The 22078-nt window shown below is 49.5% G+C and overlaps 1 protein-coding gene across 1 annotated transcript; it reads right to left on the reverse strand.

Annotated features, from left to right (window-relative positions):
• Positions 1–9916: 9916 nt before the first annotated feature.
• BPNT2 (3'(2'), 5'-bisphosphate nucleotidase 2) lies at positions 9917–22077 on the reverse strand (the record flags this gene model as incomplete). The annotated part of the gene is made up of 5 exons (XM_044419543.1): positions 9917–11964; positions 13600–13761; positions 15223–15318; positions 16560–16719; positions 21874–22077. Coding segments are annotated over 5 exons (891 nt in total), but the record flags the coding sequence as incomplete, so codon positions are not given.
• Between the last annotated feature and the right edge of the window lies 1 nt (position 22078).

A 22078-nucleotide genomic window follows, 5' to 3' on the forward strand; every position in this document is an offset into this window, starting at 1 on the left:
GAGAATAGGGCCTTTTGGGGGGCCGATGGGGTCCCCATAAGTCAGAGATGCCTTGATGGCACATGACAACACCAGAATCACCTTGGTATGCAGCCCTGGGCTTGGCTTAGGAGTCCTAGGTATGCAGCCTTGCCTTTGCAAAACTGCAGGATAGCTTCAACGTTGCTCTCGTTCTGTGACCCACTCAGCTCTCATGTGGTGTACAACCCTGATACTTTCCTAGTTTGCAGAAAGCAAACAAAAATCAAAGCCTTAAATGACCTTAAATGCCCAGCACTTTTATTGCAAGAACATATTAAAATGAAGGGCAAAGAATGGCCATTGGAATACATTCCCAGAGTGGTAGCTGTGTTGCAGAAAAACACAGCAAATTCACACGTTTGTTACAGCAGAAGCTTTCCACTCTGTGCATCTCTTGTGGAGCATATTAGATTTAGAAGTACTTTGAGGTGAGGGGGGGAGATGCAGATTATTTAAAAGGTCAAAAAGGTGAGAAAGAAAAAACAAGATCTGATAGTAACAATCACATCAAGAGGGGTCATTCATGGTGCTGCTGTGGCAGATAACCCACATCTCCTGGCATAAAATAAACTGAATAATTCATGTAGTGTAACAAAAGATACCTGACTTGATTCAAGCTCCTGGTGATAGAATTAACTCTGCCATAAATTCTAACTCAGCTGCCTCCACCTAATCTCCCTTGGAATGTTCTTTGTTCCACAAAGAAAGAGCCTTCAAGTTAGACCTGGAGTTGCTTACTAGACAGCCCTCCCATCTAAAGCAGCTACTTACATGCAACAACAACAGGTCACCAAACAATAATGCAAACACAGAAACCTGAACCTGCAACAAAGCCAGGTGCTGGCTCTCATTGTACCTGGTCTGAGTGCAAGATTGCAGAATCGAATTACAACATTGGTCCTCCCCCATTCCTGTTTCAGCAGCTCCCTTCTGTGTCTACAGAGGTGACTACACCAGTCTCTGTGCCAAAGAATGGACGCTGCCGTGCACGCAAGACCTCTGGCTCCCAACTCCTGGGCGAAGCTCTCCTGCCGTCATGGAAGATACGGGTCTCCGGCAAGGAGGGTGCAATTTTGAGGGCAAGGAGAACGTTCCCTGAGAAGCCAACCATTCCTTGGAAGATGAGCATTTATCCTCTTGCACGAAGGATGTGCCTTCAGGGAGTGGGCAACGTCTGGTAGTGGAAGATGTGCTTATTAGACGGATGGATCGCTGGGTGTGTGATGGGGTGAAGTCAGTGGCTGAGGACCATGTTGTACCAGTGATGTGGGACATGGAATCACGAGGTCCTGAAAGCTGTTTAGGTTGCTAGGTAGAAGACGGAGATCCAGAACCTCCATGGTGGGTGGCTTTTTCTGAAATGTTCTTCTTCTACACCCAGGGGAGTGTAAACGGGCATTGCCAAGAAGTCTCAACGAGCAGACGAGATGGTGGTGTAGAGAGGAGGGGTTTGGATTTGTTAGGCTCTGGGGAACATTTTGGGACAAGCCAGACCCGTACAGAAAGGACAGGCTGCACCTGAAGCTTCTCTAACATGAGGAATCTGGCTCATCTTTTTATTGTGATTAATATTGCAGTTCTGTACCACCCAACAGCCAAAGTGCTTTACAGAGATTAAAGACTTCTGACAAATACAATATTGTGCCTAATACGAGACACAGAAAACACAGCAAGTCGGAAGGGGTCTCCCGGGCCATCTAGTCTGACCCCCAGCACAAACTGGCTCTGCTCATATGATCTTCAACATGTGGGTGTCCAGTCCTTCCTTGAACGTCCTCACTGATGGGGCCTCCGCCGCCTCTCATGGAAATCCGTTCCATATCCTCGGGATCCTGTACTTCCTGACATCCAACCTAAAACCCGGTTCCTTTACTCTTGTCCCTTTGGACCGCATCCTTTCTTCCACCAAAGGGAAGAACAAGTCACAACCCTCTACCTTGTGGCACCTTCACATACCTGTATGTTGGATCCCCTTGGAGTCTCTTCTTGTCCAAGCTGAAACAACCCTGTTCCTTCAATCTCATTCATCTCACTCATAAGAACTCATTCAAAAATTCTTTCAGGAATTTTCCCTTTTGAAAATTGCAATGCTTCCTGTGATAGTTAAAATCCTTTCCCTTTTTTAAAGAACACATATTCAATAAATGCACCCCAAATCTCATTAATTTTTTCTCTATATGCCCTTTTCTCACTTTGCTATCACAAGTTAATTCATCATTAATAGCTATGTTCCAAACTTCTCAATCACTCAGCTGATAATATTATTTTACTTTCCAGTTCTTAGCTATGATTAATCATACAGCAGTTATTAAATGTGTTGTTCTTTATCATTCCAGCTCATTGTTTCTTATCAAATATTGAAAGTAATGCAATCTCGGGGCATATTTCTGTATTTAAACTTAATATTTTACTACTCTCTTTAAAAACCTTTTCCTAAAACTTCATTATGCATTCATAGTCCCACCAGATATGAAAATACGTACCCACAGCTATATCACCAACAGAAATTGGAATATTTACTATCTACACAATTTAGCTTCATTGGGGTTAGGTACCACTTCCATAGTATTTTATATTTTTTCCTTTGTTCTTACTAGAATACATGTCGTGAACTAGGTGTCCCAAACGAGACAAGCACTTCAGCAATTATTTAAAAAATCTTTATTCCGTATAGAAACAACGTATTCACAAGCCTCAACACACGCACACCAGGTGGAATGCTGACCCCTCGCTCTGCCCCCCCTCACCCAAAGCTTTGCTTATGAACCCTTTGGGGCTGGTCTCTGGAGGGGGGCATACTATGGAAGTGGGCGCACTGATGCTCTTCCCATATTTTTTTTTCTTTGATTTATATCCTGCCTTTTTCCTACAAAGGGCTCAAGGCAGCTTACACCATGCTCCTCCTCCATCTTATTCCCACAACAACAACCCTGTGAGGTAGGTTGGGCTGAGAGTCTGATTGGCCCAGAGTCACCCAGTTGGCTGGCTCCATGGCCGAGCGGGGACTCGAACCCAGATCCTCTGAGTCCCAGTCCCATGCTCTTCACCACTACACCACAGTGGCTCTCGTTATCTGGTTGTACCTGCATTTTAGCCTGCCTGCCCCCTTTTACTGACACCGAACAGTTGCACTGGCTGCGTTTGGTCCACCCCCACCCATCTCCAAACACTCAGATGAATTTCCCATGGAACTTGAACCCATCGGTTCTCCTCTCTACCCGTCTTGCATCTCGAGCGACTAGCTTTGGCATTTCGGCAAAGCGTTCCAGTTCCACCTCTCTCGATTCTGGATCTGATGCAACCGCCTTGGGGGGCTGCTTCGTATGAGAAGCGGGCCCCCTCCCTACACTCGGGACGAATCCAGCCTTGCTCTGGTTGACTTCTCCGCCGTGTTGCTGGGTTGCCCCCATGCAGCCAGTTCCATAGGGAGACCAGAGCTCACCTCGTGCAGCCTTGGGTTCACACCATGGCCACTGGCTGCCCACAGCAAGCCCACAGGCATGGCCCATGTTCCCCAGCAACTGCTGGAAGTCGGCATCCTGCCTCTGATACCACAAGTACCTTCTGGTGCCTTGGATGACCTGCCCTGGATGACCTCCTCCTCCGTGCATTTGTCCAGTTCCCTCATAAAGTCATCCCAGCGGGTGGTCAATAAGATGAAAACGTGACACATAAGTGGCAGAGGGCGCAAAGGCGCCATCAACTACCCGGCTGCTCTAAGCTTTCCTTCTATCGTCACCCTCGTCTCGGAGTTCGCTCGGGCCATTCCTGCTCCTGCCACCAGGCACACTGGACCCTTGAAGCCCTGGGTTGCCACCCCCCCTACACGAGCCTAAGCTGCCCCAAACATTTTGGCCCCGAAATCACCATCACCCCAAATCAGGCAGACCACCTCTTTCAGGGAGGGTCAGCACAGCCCTAGGTTCGACCCCCAGAGGGTGGGCAAGAGGTCCAGGAAGGACAGGCAGCGCTCCGAATTTCTCTTGTGCACCTCATGATGGTTCGCCTTGCCATAAAAAGCACAGACTTACTGTACTTAATGTGAGCCGTCTGGCAGAACTGCCCAGGCTGAGAACATGGCGGTTTTGCACAGCCAGAATCGACGGACACGGAGACGCATCCTGCACACGAGCCTCTGAGCTGCACAGAACAGGTGAGAAGGGGGACTCGCATCAGTGGATGGAAGCGTCTTCCACCGTGGCTGAGAACAAAGGCACCCGACCTTGTCCCACACCTCCCCAAGCCTCGAAGGTGCCCCCACTGCTGCAAATCCCCCCCATTTCCTCCCAATTATACCATGCTCCACTTGCTCTTCCGATCTTCCGATGGATCACTCCTTTCCTGCCCCCGCCACAAGCAAGGAAAGGGGATTGGAATCAGGGGAGGGCCATGGCTTAGTGGCACAACCGCTGGATCGCGTGGGGCAGGCGGCTTCAGGGTCTATCCCCAACATCTCCAGGTGGGGCTGGAGAAACCCCAGCCTGAAACCCCGAAGAGCTGCTGCCAGCCTGTGTTGACAACACTGGGCCACATGGACCCAGGGGGGTGACTCAGGGCAAAGCCGCTTCTGATGTTCCTGGGATCCCAGGGATGTGTTTGCCTGGCTGTTTGTGTCTGTGTGCAGAATCTGACCTGGCATCACACCTTGCCCTTGGGGTCAAAAAGATGATGTACCCTGCATGGAAAGCTTGCCATTCCAAGGAGCGTAGGGACACCCCGAGCGGCAGCTTCTTGTGTGTAGGCTTCTGGTTGGGCTTCTTGCTTTGAGCGGTTAGCTGCACCTCTCCTCGCTGGATCCCATGAGACGTGGCTCGAGACGCTAGCAGGCAGCTTCTGGGGACGAGATCTCAGAGCGGTCTGTTGTTAGCAGCCTGGGAGGCGCACTGTGCTGAGCTCAGCCACTTGCCCATTGTGAAGGCTCCTTTCCTCAGGCTGTAGAAATGTCCAGTCCTCCCAGCTTAGAAGCTCGAGGCAGGTGCTGTGATCCTGAAGGGGTTCCCAGTGGGAGGAGGGTGCAAGCATTCGGTTCTGCTTTGAAGCTGGAGGCTGCCATCGTCACGCTCTGCATTTCTCTAATCCCACTGCTGATTGGCTTCGGTTTGATCTGCTCTTTAGCCTGCACCCATTCCTGATGGCCTGAATCCTGGGACATCAAGAGGCCCTGAGATTTTGCCGGAAGGGCTTTTTCGCCAGCCTAGTGAGGCTGCTTTGGATAAGCAGGGTGAGGACTGCAGGACAACCCGTGGCCGGCCCTCCTCTCCTCCCTGCCTCTGGAACGCCACTTTCCTTCTCCTCCGAGGTTGCTGCTCCAACCTTGCAGTGCGGCCACGTGGTTCGTTCCATGCTGGCTGCAACGGGGCAGGGAAGGAATCTGAATTGCTGGATTCATGCCTGACTTTGGAAGGGGAATCTAAACAGTCCAACAGTCCATTGAGACGCTTGCCCAGGAGCGGAAGCACTGCATTCCGACTGACTTCATCCAGAAAAACATTCCTCAACCGGATGTGTTGGACTGCAACTCCCATCATCCCCACACAACAGGGGAGTCGCCATCCAACCCATCTGGAGGGTACTAGTTTGTGGAGGTTGGCATGTAATGTGCAAGTATATAAAAAGCAGAATCCAATCCATTTCCAAGACTTACCAGCCAAAACCCAACAGAGAACGGCAATTCCAGCGCAGAGAGTTTTGCTCATGGCAATTCTTTGCACAGGCAGCAGCAGGAGCAAAACAGGAGTTTGAGGAGTGGAACAGACAGAACGAGCGGTGCCCCGTTGAAGAGCAACTACCCCTGGGAGCAGCACCTGGCCCAGCTTTTCAGCCTAGGCGTGTGTGTGCCTACGGCAGGTGGCCTGTAAGACCGGCTGGGAAGTAGGTAGGCGAGATGAATCCAGGACAGGCCTTCTTTGTAGCTGCAATGCACCCACTTGATTTCCTGGATGACGCCTCTCGTAACACGGTGATCTCATTCAGCGAGGCTGCCGGTCCAAGCCATCTTAGGCTGCCTTGTGCCACGTCGGACTCTTTGACGACTGGCAGCAGTCAAAGCAACAGCCTTCCCAGTGAACTGGGACTGTTAGTTCTGTGGAGGAGGTTCAAAGAGGCGTAAGCACTGATCCTAATTTAGATGAACAGAAGGTTTGGGAAGCAGAGAATGGAGCCAGGAACAGGAGAGACCGAGATAAGGGAAGAGGGGGGAAGAAGTCAAACTGTTCCTGTAACCTTGGGAAGCCTGGAGTGGTCAGGAGGGACGGAGAGCGACGGCAGTCCCAAGGGCCATCAGTCAAGGTGAAGAACATCAGAGCTGGCCCCCCCAAACAAAGAACTGCTCGGAAGGCTTGCACCGGAGAGATCATTGGCCAGGGAGGGGAGGGCTTCAGTCAAGCCTCTTTAGTCTGGAACCAGCTGCCTCGATGAACCGACTCCACGGAATTCTTACACAGCTTGTTTCTTTCGTTACCGATCTGACTCGGCTCCGCGTTCCTTCTGCCTATACTGCTAAAAGGCCTTCAACAGCAAGCAAGCATGAGTGGAGGGAAATGGAAGCACAGAAGCCCACCCAACTCTCTTTCAAGAAATCATGTTCCCGTGTGTCGTATACGCATGGCTCAAACTTCTCGTTTTGATTTTTTAAAAATAGTCCATATGAGCAAAATGTTGCACAAAGGCTAAATAACAGCATCGTGAAGGGTGCATCTGGTACAAGCACTCCTTATCTACTGAATCCGCCTTGGCTGGTGCAGAGATCCGGGAGCTGTCCAAGGTACCTCTGAGGATATTTGCACGCATTGTTTCTGTGTTGCCACCAAATTATAAAACTTCAGTCCAACACCCTCCGATTGTCCACATCTGCAGTGCAGCTGACTGTGGATTGCCTCAAAAAAATAAACTTCAAAAATTTAAAGGAGCCCAAAGGGAAAACCCTTTAGACCCCTAAACACGAGGCAGCAGAGGAACCGTGTTTTCTTCCCCAGTCCCCTCATTTTCCAAAGGAAAAACTCCGGGGCTTATGGAAGCTGCTGAGCATGTTACAAGTGAGATACAGTTCTTGGTGGGAATACTTACTAATCTGATGACAAGCCACTGCCACTCTGTGGACTTTTGCGGTTCGTTTGAGGGTTCGTGAAGGACTAACGAACTGAGCTGGACTGCAGTGCCTTTGAAGTTATGTCGCTCTTATAACCTCTCCCACTTTAAATCATCTTCTCAGTGCATCAAGCTCTTGTGCATTGGCTATTCACGGCCTTGATGCATTTTTATTTGCAAATAAAGCAGGGTAGAAAAGTTAACACTAAACCCTGTTGTTTGAAGGCACCTGCTGCAACAACCTCCACGGCTGCGTATGGCCAGAGAATGACTGCCGTGATGCCCACATTCTGCGTTTCATTTCCCTTGGACCCCACTTTTCACCCTTCTTCACCCCTCCTCGCCTCCCTGGGTACTATATAAAAACCTGGAGCTCTCAGTAACCCTCCATGTCCGTTGGAGTAAACTACAGCCCACAAAAGCTGATGCCAGAATACAGGTGGCGTCTTTAAGGTTCCCAAACTCTGCCATTTCCACGTGTTGTTCCCTAAAAGATCGGCAATGGGTTGGAAGAGACTGCTCCAGTTCAGCTCAACACTCCTCGCTTGCTGGATGAGAAGGCTAGCAGGTTCCTGGCCCCCAAAGGAATGCTTTCCTGTCCTGTCCTCTCTGAGCCAAGGGAAGCAAACCGAGGAGCCAGCTGACATGTCCAAGGTGCCTTTTAGGGCAATAGAACATGGGCAGCCCCCCTTTCTCCTGAATCCTGTGGAAAGGCAGTGGGGGCGAGGGAAAAGGGAGGGAATGAAGAGCGAGGCTGAGGACATGTTCTCACCCTGCCCACCGAAGTCTGGAAGTGCCCCAAATCAGTTCGAGGTGAGGGAGGAGAGGGAAATTGAAGGCCTGGTGGGGCTGGGCTGAGGTGGGAAATCCGAACTCTCCCTCCGGTCGAACTGCTCACAGGTGCAATGGAAGAGCATGCAGGGTCCTTGGAGGAGAGTGCGGGGAGCAGTGGACCGAGCCCCCCGGGAAAGCTGCACTCCCTCCATCTGCTGGGGCCAGGGTGTCCTGTGAGGCACTTGGTTTGCATGAAGGCAACTTTAACAACCACCCCCAACCTGGTCCCCTCCAGATGCACTGGGACTGCAACTCCCATCATCCTCAGAGAGCGCTGCCATTGGTCATGTCAGCAGGGAATGGGTTTTGCAGTCCAACGGGCCTGGGAAGCAGCTCCCCACGGGAGGCTAGGAGGCAGTCTCCTGTGCCCGGACAGGAGGGTGTGGGGGCCAGGCATGGGTGGTGTGCGGCAGATACGGGCCCCGGCCCCCGGGCAACTTGCTGACATCTTGGCATCCACACACGGACACTTAAGAGTTGAAAAGTAACAAAAAAATTAATATAGCGGGAGTGTGATTCTTGCAAGTAACTCCAAGACTTAACTTACACATAATCCTGGGATGGAAGGGTAGGAAACTGGCAATCAGGTGCGTAAGTTTAGCACACCGAAGCCACCGCTCCTGTTCCACGTCTCTTCCACGGTCTGTTTTGTGTGAACAGCTATAAACGCTGCAGAAGCATAAGGCCTGGCCCTGCGTAACACCTGAGCGTCAGCCTGTGCCCTGTCTGGAGTGGCACATGTGCCACAAACCGAGCACCTCGACAGGCCCACTGCTCCCCCGATTAGCAAAACGCTGCAAGCCCCAAGCTTGATGCTTTGCAGCCCAGGCGGTTTGGGGCCACCGGGCGCCCGGAGGGGGCTCCTTCTCCCCTTGGCTCTTTTGAGCCAGCCATGGGTCACACACCCAGCCCTTCTGCCCAAAGCAGCGACTCATCTGCAGCTGGGGCCGTGCCGAAGAGCTCTGCTAGGAACTTCGTACACACGCAGCGTCTACGGCTGAAGCCAGAAAACCTTGCAGCCCCCACAGTCCCGTCCTGTTCTATCCCAAAACACCAAATTTAGCACTGGGCATTGTTTTGCCTTAGCACAACTTCCCCCTGCTGGCATTCCGCAACAGGGCAAAAGCAGAGGTGCGGATCACTTAGACGGCGGCTTTTCTGGTCCTGTGTATTGCCTGTTAACAGCTCAAAGGGGACTGAGAGAGCCGAGCCCGCCTGCCCGCCCCAATCCCTCACCAGCAACCATTTGTCCACTGTCTGTTTACCAGAAGCTACCACTGCATGGGACTGAACAGCGATCCCTTTCCCAAAGGGCCTTCGACTGTGAAGAAAACCCATTACAGCAGGACCCCGTATCCGTGGGGAAAGCTTCCAAGCCCCTCAGCAGATGTCTGAAACCGCAAATAATAGCAAACACTATTTCAGGGATAGAAGACGTGTTCTTACCGTGCCTCCTAGCAACTTCAACAGACATTTTTTTTTCATTCCCTATTAAATCTTTTTTTTTTTTCACTTCAAGGAAGCACTTTATGACTTGTCGTTGGCACTTTATGACTTTTCTTTCATAACCAAGCTCAACCACGGTTAAATGAAAACATGGTAGCTGAGCCAGTGGCTACGCAGGCACTGCGGTCTTCACCTCTAGCGTAAGGGTGCATCCCGCCAGCCCCTCCGCACTGATACAAACAGAACTAGACAGGCCTAAGCACATTCTTGGAAAGTTTTAAAGGGTCTGAGAAGTTTTCAGAAGCTCAAAAAGACCACATATGCATCCTCCAAGGTAGGTCAACGTTCTCCTGTTCAGGAGCTCAGTTTCTAAACAGCAATAATGAGGCACAATTCAGGCTTCCAAGAATGACCCTAATGCCACAGGAAGTGGAATTACACCCCCCACCCTACCCCCTGCGAGCAATATTCATCGGTGACTTCAAGCGTGGTACTTCTGAGATATTGGTACTGCGAACAAGAATGAGAATCCATTTGTAAAGCATTTAATTTTCAAATAGTCCTTTGTCAAAATGTGCTGCTCCAGAAAACCGAACTGCAGATCAGTAGTTTGAAAAAGAGAGTGTCTGTCTCATTTTAACATGTTCATGGAATAAATTGGTTAGAAAAGGAAAACGGCATTCCAATAAAATTTAACAATGGGAACATTTCTAAAGGAAACATGCCTCCCAGCACTTATTTTCAGAATAATTTTTAACTAGTATTACCAACCAGGCAAAGATAAGCTCAACTGAAAATAATGAGACTTACTTCTGAGTAGACATGTGTAGGACTGCACTTTTTTTGACAAATCACCGGTTTCCTAAAATGATCAAATTAAGTCAATACACTACCCAAAACACCAAGAAAAAGAATCTTTGTAGTACAGTAGAAAATGAAACATTTCTGTAAGTTAGATAAAACACACTGTTTTGTTATTCTGACCTTCAACTAGCTTTCTGTGACCGAACAGAGTATGCTTCAAATACAGTATATTTTCTTTCGTTATTGATATTATTATTATTTGGTATTTGAGTTGTTTAGGGAAGCCTGAGCTCGCAAGTCTGCATGGCACACGCCCACCTAAAAGGCCCAAGCTCCAGGGTTCTTGCTGGTTACAAGAGAACTGAGGGCCATGCGATCAAAGCTGGACGAATTACACCAATTAACTTTCAAGGTGCACACCCAGTTTTCAGAGCTGCTTTTAACTGCCCCCTATGCTCCTCACAGGCTTTGAGTGTTTTGCATTAAACACAGATGTAGCTTTCTTCAACAGGACGAATTTGAAGGGATGACCACATGCGGTCAGTTACACGGAAGCCCTGACCGCTTCCGCAGCCCGGGTGCAAGTGCCAAGGAGCACGTCGAGAGAGCGTTCCAGACTGGCAAACCAAAAACCGGGGAGCGTCTTTTAAAGGAGAACTCTACAATGCTGGAGCAAGGACAGCTGCCAAGACACTTCGGTTTCCCTGTAAAAAGTGTCACACGATGTAAGAATTTATGTTGGCCAAAAAAAAAAAAAAAAAAATCTGAGTTTCTCTCATCAGGTATCTTAAAAAAGGATTGAGACAGATGACTGCTTTGTAAGGTTAACACCAAATGTTAAATATTTAAGAAACTCGACAGTTTATACTGGCAATATTCAACAACTGAAACGGTACTGGGGAACACATCTTCTTTTAAACAATACACAGAAAGGATGTTATAAGAAAACTACACAAATATTAACACTCCCACCCACATTAAGCTGGTTTGAAACTTCAGGTAAATTAAAAATAGATCCTAACGTATCCTTTACCATTTCAAATTGTACCCAGGATGAACACCTGACACATGAAGATGTTTAAGCCTCTGTAGACTCTGTAATCCAAAAGAATTGAGAATATCTATCCCCGGATTTCAAGTAACCGTTTTCCTTTAAGTGACCAGACAATGCAAAGAGTACCAGAACAAAGTGTACAGCTTTACCAGAGCCTAATTTGTAATGTGCTTCCATTGTTAAGAGCAGCCATCTGGATTTCTCAGCTGTGTTAGGCACGCGAGACACAAGTCTCAAAAATTAAGAACTTGACAATGAGACGAAGGACAGTGTGGGTCCCAGTAATCTTGCTTCTAAACACTGTGGTGATTTATGGTCCCCCCGAGAAACCACCGCTGTCTGAATTTGCTCCTCCCAATGTGTTCTTGTGCTCAAGGGCACCTCCTTCCGTCTGCAACAGGCGTTCTGAGGGTCCACGGAAGTGCGGGCGGCTCGCGCGCTCTTCAGCCCTTAATTCTGCGCTGACTTGTCCCGAACGAGCTTTTCAACCAGTGCCCGGTGGTTGATGTTGATGCTTGCTATGAGCCCGCCTTCGTTGCCGTCGGAGCCGGTGTAGTTGATCTCTTCCCCAGCCAGGGTGGTCATCCGACCTCCCAAGGCATCCAGCACCGCATTGCCTGCACAGATGTCCCACTTCTTGATGTATGTGACATGGATGTACACATCGGCCTTTTCCTGGTTCGCCTCGGGCACATCCAGCAGCGACAGCACTTTGTATCCTAAGGGGGAAAGGGATGCCGTCACGCACGGAGCAACTGCACGCTCGTTGAGTCGCTTACTGTATGTAGCACAATTTGAAAGATGCCAATACACATGAAGATCATTCCTGCACTTGCTTACATTTTGGGCTGAGTTGCACAACTGAAAAAATCAGTGGAAACCTTAATGAAAAACAGCCTCTTTCTCTGTTCGTCTTTACACTCTGTCGATGCAATTATACAAACACAAAGGAAGTGCCATCTCCAACGAGAACATTGGGGCAGAGTTCCCGGATCACCGCAACCACATGGTTACCGAAATGCACGGGGAGCTCGCCCAGGGGCTCTCCACCTTGAGAAGCAGGTATGTGGAAAGTCTGCTGACGCAGGAAACAGGAAGTCTTTGCTCAGAATAATTTGCTTGTGTTGTGCACGGCCTTTGCGATTGCAGCGTATCTCGGACTATTCCAGGAAGTGGTATGTGGCCCGGGGGGATGGGGATAACAGGCCCGGTGCTTGGTGCTTTCCAGCCCTCGCTTTGCTGACCACTCGTGACCAGCAACCTTGGAAAGGCCTCTGGTGCCCTTTATTCTTTAAATGAGCCTTCTAGCCTATTAAAGCATGCGGCAACAGATTTTAAAGATGTACCTGATTTGATCGGTTTTAAGATTTTATTGAAAGTATTACAGAAAGGTTTTGGTTTTTACTCTACTATGTGAGTGTTGTATAGTACTTCTGGCAACAGTAGAGCAGGACAGAAGCAAAAAAGTAAATATATAAGCAGGTGAACCCATGAGAAAACCTTACATGGGAATTCTGCATGGGACTATTATTAACTGCATACTTCTTTTATATTGGGCGACTTCTTTTATATTGTTATTTTATATTGCTAACTTTATTTTGTATTTTATTGTATTTTATTTTGTGTTGTGAGCCGCCCCGAGGCTTCGGCAAGGGGCGGCATAGAAATGTTTTAATTAATTAATTAATCAATCAATCAGAAGGAAGAAAGCAGTTACTTTACGTTAATCAACCATGAGCAATGTCTTGTGGATAGTTTTCATCATGTACTTATTTTCTTGTCTGGAGTATCCTCTTCCATTTGCATTTTAAATCTTACCATCACTGTTGGGAACATAAACCCCGAGGCCGGATCAGACCGAGGGTCCCCCCTCCTCCTGCAGCGTTCTGTTCACACAGTGGTCAACCTGCCCTTTACATTCCTGCTCTTTAAACCCTTAATTGCGCTTGCATTACTTGGTCATCCAACCATTTGGGGCTCCTCTCCAAAGCTGCTGGTCCCTAGAAAACACCCTGTTTAGTGAAAATCTAAAGCCTCCCTCACCCAGTTTGCATATTCATGCCGCAATCCTACACACACTTAAGAGAATAAATCCCCTACAAGTCAAGAGGCCCCTTTTCTGCAGACACATGGGCGCTGCCGTGCCTTTCTCCTCTCTTCCTTCCATCTATAGGGATCCTTCCCTCCCTCCTCTCATGAATTCATGTACTTATGAAGCATGAATGCATCACACACAACCTCGCCATGCTGGATAACCGAGACGTCTCACTCCCGGCCTATTTCCAATGCCATCTGCGTGAATAATTCGCCCCCAAATAAAGAAAACGGGGGAGGAAAGAGCGATGGTAACAAACCTGATCCTCCGGCTTTAATGATTTTCGTTTCATTTCCAAACGACTGCGACGCGACCTGCCTCACCTTCCCTTCGTGAGATCGGGAGACGATGATGGTGGGCGTCTGCTCGTTGTAGGACGAGCGCGGCTTGATGTTCGACCCGCCCTTGACCATCGCCCAGGCTGCAAACAGACAACTCTGGTTAGAGCGTTGCTGGAATGCCCCCCACGCCCCCGCACCCCGCCTGGCAGCGGCAGCAGCTGGGATGCCGAGGTGGAATCCTGCGTTGCTTGGCCGGTCCCTGTGCAGCTTCCGGGAGCCCATGATTCCTTCCGGAATCTGACACATCCTTTCACAAGGCAGGGCTCCTCGTCACTCTTGCCTCTTCGTGCCCTTCCCCTCTCCAGTCTTTTCCCACTCAGAACGGGTTTCAAGAAGACCTGCACCATTCGAGGGCACACCTGCATGTTTCTTTTGCAATACTATTGACCCTCCCATGAAAACACGCTCATGGGCTCCGCAACGGAGACAGGGAACTGGGAGGAAGCGTTACTCAGTGCTGCTCCCCAGAGCCTGCTCTGCGTGCCTCTGATTCCACAAGGACAGCACAGGACTGGCCTGCGGAAGAGCGCTGGTGGCACCTCCGGCAGGGGGAAGAGGTCTCTCTTCAAGATCCCGGAGAGCCGGCCTGGGTCACAGTGGGCAGGACTGGCACGGCTGGACCAGCAATCTGGCCCAGTCCCGGTGATCTGGGGTAATGCTCCTGATGAGTTCAACCCACCCAGTTCCTCCCCTCTCCCAAAGGAGGTTATTTCCATCCCATGTTGCACCATTAGATGTGCTTCTGCTAAAACACACACACAGGGAAATCCACTGGCAATTCCTGCACTCTTCCCCATAAAACCTGCACACGTGTGTTTTTTAAATGTCTGCACTGGATCACCAAAATCAGCAAAGTGAAAAAGCTGCTGCTCTGGGCTGGCAAACCGTCTCTGCCCCATGAATGAACCGCCCCCCACCCCAGGGGTCCTATCCATGACAACCCCATCATAGCGGTGGCTTCTGCAATAGGGTCAAACAAAAAGAGCCTTTTGGCTACTGGGCAATCCCGAAATTAAACCAATCGGCCTTGCATTTGGTCTTCCTTTCTTCTGCCTGCCTGCAGCTGAAGTGAAAGCATCATCGTATACCTGTTCTGGCTTCTGTGCTGGTTCAGGGCACGTGGGTGCCGCCAGCTCCCAAGGTGAGCGCGCTCGGGTTGCCCAGCCCTCCCCGCCAACGAGCGTGGGAACTGCTTGGCCAGCAAGTCGCTGGCCTGACTCCTCAGTGCAAAGATGCCTTGGGGAGTTCCAGGGAGACCCGGTGGGTGCCTCCCTTGGCTGCCTCAGGGTAAGCAGAGGTGTCCGACCTGCCGGGATGCGGCCCTCTGACCGGTTCACGGCCAAGATGCGGGACAGTATGGCCAAACGGCCTTGCCCACCGCCGCCAGGGCTCCCATGGCCGACTCGACAGCCACAGGAGGCGGCGCCAGGGCTCCCACGGCCGACTCGACAACCACAGGAGGCGGCATTCTTTTCACTGCCAAACTGCAGCCACAGCCACTATTCACAGCATTGTGAGCTGAACGTAAACGCGCCACGTACCCGTATATCCAGAAAATGGCTTGTGTATTACTCCGATCACTGGCTTTCCATCTACAGCTGCACACACCATGGTAGTGACATACTGCCGGAGGTTCTCTGGAGGGGAAGTGGGAAGAAGACCCACACTTCAAATGCATGAAGGCAAAGCAAACCATCCAAAGCGGCCTGACTGTCGTTTTCTGCAAGGTAATAAGCCAACTCGGAAAGTCCCAAAGCCATTCCATGTTAAGAAGTTATACAACACCGAGACTGAGCAGTATCCCTCCAAGCGTATAATCCTGGTCTTCCTTCCACGCTTCTACTTGACTGGTATTCAGACTTCAAACATTTTATTCCTTTTACCTTTGCATAAATGCCAACACGACCACACTTAGTCCGGGTTTACCCTTTAGTAGAAACGTGGCTCAGAATAAACTTAAACAGAAGTCACCATTTTGAACACAAACTAGATTCCCCTGTTTTTAACTGTCTTTTTCAATCTGAAATCTAAATAGCCTTTCCCTTACTCTAAAAATCTTTAAAAACCAAACTAGCAAAATATACAGAAGATTTCCATATTACATTATTTATGCAGTTGGTTCATACAGAAAAGCTTCATGAAGAAATACTCAACACTGTTTGTGTCCCCTCAATTCATTGTTGCGTTTTGAAAATAATGGCAAACTTTGATTTGCGCTGAAGTGGGCGTAACTAATTGAAGCAAGCAAATGGAAGGCGAGGAGGAGAGGAATAGCAGAAAACCTGCTCGTGCAGCGCCAAACTTACACCATTGGGTGTTACAGCTCAACAAAGCCTAAATGTAAATTCATAGAGCTTTACAATTGTAACATACAGGGGCTTGTAGCGTTTCGATTCTGCATTTATAAAACATGTTGTCTTAATACCGTTCTCCATTTCAAGGACAGGCTGAATAAAGCCTCCACAATTTTCGTTCAATTATGATTTACAGGGATGAATCAATGCATAAATTGGACTGAAAAATGCTATGCGTAAGGCGATTAAAGTAATCGCTGCTTTGTACTTCACACGATTTCTGCTTCAAAGCACAAAAGTCTCACTCCAGGTGCCCATGAGTCCATTCAAGCATTTTATTCACTGGCTGCACAATCCAACAATTAAGGCAAACTGTTTCCATGCTTGAATAAAATAGCAGCTAGGTTTTGTTTTTCCAAAATGTTCATTTGATAACATTGTTCTGTATTATATTAACTCTAATATAAAATTAATTTTAACTGAGTTCACATCATTCATGACAGGGAACGGCTGCTGTGACGGATCACTTTAGAAGGGGAGAACCTGCATGAAAGAGCAGGCCAAAATTAACTCACTACTGTTACCTGTATACTCCTGAGTTGCATCTAAAGGATCAATCCACATGGTAACACTGTCCGCTTGGACCAATTTAGGCTGAATTTGCCTCTTTATATCTTCAGGAATACTGCGGTCCCAAGAAATTATCTCCTGGTCATCTGCATCTACATGTTCTTCTGTATTGATCTAGTGGCAAAAATAAAGAAATAAGCCTCTATCACAATACTTCCCTTCCGCCCCTGGAACTTCCACTTCCAAGCGAAGAGATGGGAAAACTTGTATAGCCATAGGTTACCACTCAACCTTTTCTGACTAAATATAATATATGGAAGTTCTAAATGCAGAGCATTTTTCTGACTGAATAAAGCCAGGTTTGTGTCCTACGCTACTATGGATCTTCTGTTTTTGGACGGCCTAAGTCGCCAAATGAAACACGATCATTGCAGGGTTTCCCTGCCTCTCCCTTTGCTGGTTCCTGCTCTGTGGCCAAGTTGCTCCAAGACAGTTTCAGAACTGAGAAGGAGCTGGGCAACTGCCTCATTCTTGAGCATTGCAGCATAAATGCCAAAGCACTCACGATGCTATGCCAGCGGACCCCTTTTCCAAACACCCCGGAATGAGCCAAGAACTTCATACAATCATGTTTTACAGTTTTCTTCCTCGTAAAACCAAAGCGATTTGCTCATCGTTATGAAAGGAGGCACGGAAGATCTCTTTGGCAACGGGCTCAAGCTGTCCAAGGGAGTAAATGGAATCCTTTGGTACAGAGAAACCATCACGAGCTTGCAGAGGTGGCAGATACAAAAGCAAAGTCTTTAGACAGGTAAGGCTTCTCATGTTTTAAGTTTTCAGCCACCCCCTTTCCACATGTCTAATTCTCTATCAATTCACAGAGTAGGATCTGGAGCATTACTAAAGAAAACCTGTTTTCCAAGTTTTTGTCTGCAAGCTATCCACATAATCTCCCACATAACCTGCCAAAATGCAAAATTAGACCACTGGAAAATCTGAGGTACACAAACACAAGCTGCTTATGTCCAAATGGCCATCAAAACGCACTCCAAATGCGCTTGATGCTGAAAGAGTTCCTGCAACTCTATCAAATAATAATTTTTAAAAAGTGAGAAGGAATGCCTCAAAATAGGTATCTTTCTCTGTATACATTCCATTCCATTCCCTTCTGCCTACTTCTGAAGTGGCTGCACCAATGTTCTTTCCATCAGAGTATCCAAAAATACACTTGGAAAATATGGAGATCCTATACATCATTCTTTGGGATAGCTCAGGAAAGCTCTAAATGGCCGCAGGAATAACTTGGAAGCCCCACCACCCCAGGAGCCTGAGGTTCTGTAATGGCTGTCACCGCCTCTCCCGTTAAATGCTGGCAAATTTAACCGCTCTTCTGAATACGACATAAGGGAATCCTGCAGAGTGAACTTCCCAGATTTGATGGACCATAAAAAGAAGCCATGAGCTGGTCAGGGCTGGTTCACATTTCATGTGTCCTGTGCGTATTTTGTCCTTGAGTATTCACAGCGAAGTAGAAATACCCCTCAGAGCAAATGAGGGCTGACCTCAGAGAATCACAGAAAAGTCGAGCTGGAAGGGGCCAGGAAGGCCATCCAGTCCACCCCCTGCTGTTGCAGGACACCAAGTCATGCCATCCCACTCAGAGGGCTGTCCAGCTTCTTGAGAGTCTCTAGTACGGGAGAGTCCATGACCTCTCCAGGCAGCTGGTCCCACTGCCGTATTGCTCTGACACTAAGGAAGCTTTTCCTGATGTCCAGCCTGCATCTGGGTTGTCGCAGCTTGACTTGATTATTCCGTGTCCTGCACTCTGGCATCAGCGAGATCTTGGCCTTCCTCTCCGACAGCCTCTGAGGTCCTTCTAGAGGGATACCATGTCCCCCCTCAGCCTTCTCAAGGCTGAACATGCCCAGTTCTCTCTCTCTCCTCGTAGGGGAGTGTTTCCAAACCCTGGATCATTTTTGTTGCCCTCCGCTGGACCCTTACTGGTCCTCTGCTTCAGAAGGGGTGTCTTGACCTGCACAAGGAGTTTTGAGAAACAAGGGGATTCCCTTGAACAACCACAGGGAACTACGGTCTTCAAAATACGAAATCATCTGGATGCATGCGGGACCCTTGGTTATCTCCAGTCTGCTGGGTGATGCACCCAGCTTGCTTGGGCAGGAAGACGACCTCTTCACAGAATCTCCACTAAGGGCCGCCCATCTGGCCAACTCTGGTTTAGCCCTGAGATCAGTGCAGATGGGGCCAGTGGGCCTTCGCAGCAGCCCGCTGGAGTGGCAAGATCGCATTGCTGTTTCGTGCACATGCCCTTTGCTGTTATTTTAGTTGGGTTTTTGCACTGCTTCACTTCTGCTTTTAATCCATGGTGTACGCGTCATTTCATGCATATGTACACATGCATATACAATTGTATTGTGCTAGCTGGTCAAGTCCTCTCAGAGTTAGGGCATACATTTAATATATAAATTAAAAACGATTTAATGGAGCAGCCTTGGCAGTTATGTAATCCACTTTCCCAACAGCAAGAACACAGTTGTTCTGGACCAGTGACCAATGCACAGAGGAGCGACCGGAATCCTGCGGCATGAGCACGTGGACAAACCAGGAACATACCAAAATCACCCATCCGCTTTCTTCCACAATGGCCACAACCTGATACTTTGCCAGCCTCCAGAAAAACAAGAGCATTCGAACAAACTGGGAATTTGGAACAGGACACTGAGGATAACAAGATTCTAAGACCAAGTTCACTCCATTGGTAGGCAGACGGCAAGCTAAGACGGCCCATCAACTATGCTGTCCATGCCAGCTGCACTCCAGGGGCACCGGCTGAATTATTCCCAGCAGTGTAGTCATGCAGTGTGAACCTGACCAAGGTGGCTGGAGCCCTCTGGGCAGTTCACGATAATCCACAAAAAATGGTGTTGCCCCGTGTAACAAGCCACCCAGAACCCACAGGCTGCTGCCAGGGTCTGCTGCAACGGAGAGGGCTTTTTCCTGTATTTTCTGAATACTGTTTACTGAATACTGGAAAATATTTCAGTATTTTCTGGGAAGAAAATACACCGTATCAGGACAGAGGGCTTTGCTCAACATTGCCTCAGCGAAGCTACTAGGCTCAGACGCCATCTACACCATGAGGATAACACAGTTCTACTTTACAGAGATAGCATAAGGTTCCAGAGATAACGTTACACAGCCTTTGGAATACTTAACAGGTACTGCTTATATCACAGAATTATCAGGAGTAGTAGCAGTACAGTGCTCTGAGCTCTTCAGAGAAAAAGACATTTGTCCCACCAGTGAAAGCAATGCCTTTCCCCTTAAAGTTCAATGTCTCGTGTTCTATAGACAGCAAACATAGCATCCAAGTCAGAAGGTCTGAACATTTTGGCAGAGCAAAAGAATGTGAAAAATTTTCTTGGGATGGACCAATTGCAGTTTATGCAATCTTGCGGTATGTCAGGATGCCGAAGAAGAAGAAGGCAGGTCCTGGAGAAGTGGTATGGGAGAGGAAATCGTCCTCTGTGGCGGGGAGGGCAGGCGAGGGGGAAAGAAGAAACGGGCCTCTCATATCTTGGGCTAGCAAGGGCCTTCCTGAGGCGCCCAGGATGTCCCAACGCTTCCTAACGGCAACGTCTTGTATGTGGGGTTGCTGCTGAAGTTGGCTCATCAACTTCAGTTGGTTCAAAACAGAGCTGCTGGGCTACCAACTTGGAAGATCACAGGGCACTCTGCCTGCTGTGCGGGACTCCCGGTCCTTTTGGAGCCCTGGTCAAAGTGTTGCTATGAAATGCTCCAACCCTAAGCAGCTTGGACTCAGGAGTGTCTCAGGGAACATCTCCTGTGTGTACCTGCTCAGGCTTTTGGGTCCTTTAAGAGGCCCTCCTCCAGATGGCCCCTCAAAGGAAGTTAGGCAGGTGGGTATAAAAGGAACATCTTGGGAAGGGTGTTGATGGAACACCCTTCCCAAGAAGGTTCCATCTGGCACCAACGTTGTTATATTTCTATAAAAAAGACATTAGTTGCACTAAAGATATGGCATTTAAAAGGCTTATGTCTGGTTTTCTACCTTTGTATCTTCTCGTCATGGTTTTCAATTGGACTGGATTGTTTCAGATGTTTGTAAACCACTATACATTTGTTACTGGTTGCATTAAAAATGCAAGAAATAAATCAAAAACATTACTAGAGGCAACAGTTAACTACTAAAGGACAGGATTTCTATAAATTAGAAAAGAGGAAAACAGGGAGAGGCAGCAGCCCACAGGACATATTTAAGGAAAATGATTCACATTATGGAAAACATGCTTTGCTTGGGGAAGATGGGACATGGACACGAAGGCACTCTTGAAATAGCTGAAGCCCCATATAGAAAGGAATCCCTTGTCCTCCTTCGCTTTAGGAAAGCAGACTAGAGTTAATGGGCTTAAGTTACAGAAATGCAGATTTTGGCTGAACATTAGGACAAAGTTCTTAAGACGGCAACAACTGAACGATGGAATTAATTGCTGAAAGGGGTGGTGGGCTCTCCATCACGGGAGGTTTCAAGCTGTAGGCCAGGAAAGTCTTTGGGAATCTGTCTTAATCAAGGGAGGGGATTAAACGACATCGGACTTCTCCGAGCTACAGCCTCCCATGTGCTGGGACCTGTGAATACTGGGAGCTGCAACACGGGGAAGGGCACCAGTTTGCAGAAGGCTGAACCATGAGGCCAGTGGCAGATGGACCGAGGAGGAGCTACAGGAATTGCAGCCCCCACCTGGAGGACGCCAGGGAGCGAGGCAATGAGGAATCTGTGCTTTCCCAGATGCTGAACTCCCTCGGGGCCCCAGTATTCGCGGCCGGTGGCCTGGCTTGCCTGGAGCTCTAAGCCCAGCAATCTCTGGAAGGGCTCCAAGCCTCGAGGCCAGGGGGCCTGGCCTGCAGCTCCCATCATCCCCAGGGCTGTTAGGACCTTAAGCCCCACTGCGCCTGCGAAACCGACCCCAAGCGGGGGAGCCCCGTTCCTGCCCCGCGCGAGCCAGCGTGCTCTAACTGCCGCTGGACCGCGGCCCGCTCATTCCGGGGCTGCCGGGAGTCGTAGTCCAAGTACACTCGGGGACCCAGAACCCTAGTACCCATGTTCCTGCTCCCCCCCCCCGCCTGGCACCCGCCAGCCGCGGCCGGCCGCGACTCCCATCACCCCCAGGCGCGCCGCAAGAGCCCGGCCGCGCAGGCGCTGCCCGGGGCGTCCGCGCGCGGCCCGGCCCGCACGGCTGCTGGGAGCCGGAGTCCCGCTGGGCCGGGCCCGGGCCGCGGCGCACGGACCTGCACGCCGGGGAAGGCGGCGCGGAGCAGGTGGTACATCTGCCGGTTGGAGAGCAGGTCGCCGCTGGTGAGCTTCTCCTCGGCGCCCTCGCGCGTCTTGCCCTTGGCCTTCTCGTGCAGCGCGTCGCCCTCGCGCACCCGCCGCACCTCGGCGCCGCCGCGCACCGCCGCCGCCACCGAGGCCGCCAGCAGCTCGCGCAGGTCC

The sequence above is a fragment of the Varanus komodoensis genome, unplaced genomic scaffold (genome assembly GCF_004798865.1).
Source record: "Varanus komodoensis strain SLA01 unplaced genomic scaffold, ASM479886v1 scaffold104, whole genome shotgun sequence".
NCBI lineage: Eukaryota > Metazoa > Chordata > Lepidosauria > Squamata > Varanidae > Varanus > Varanus komodoensis.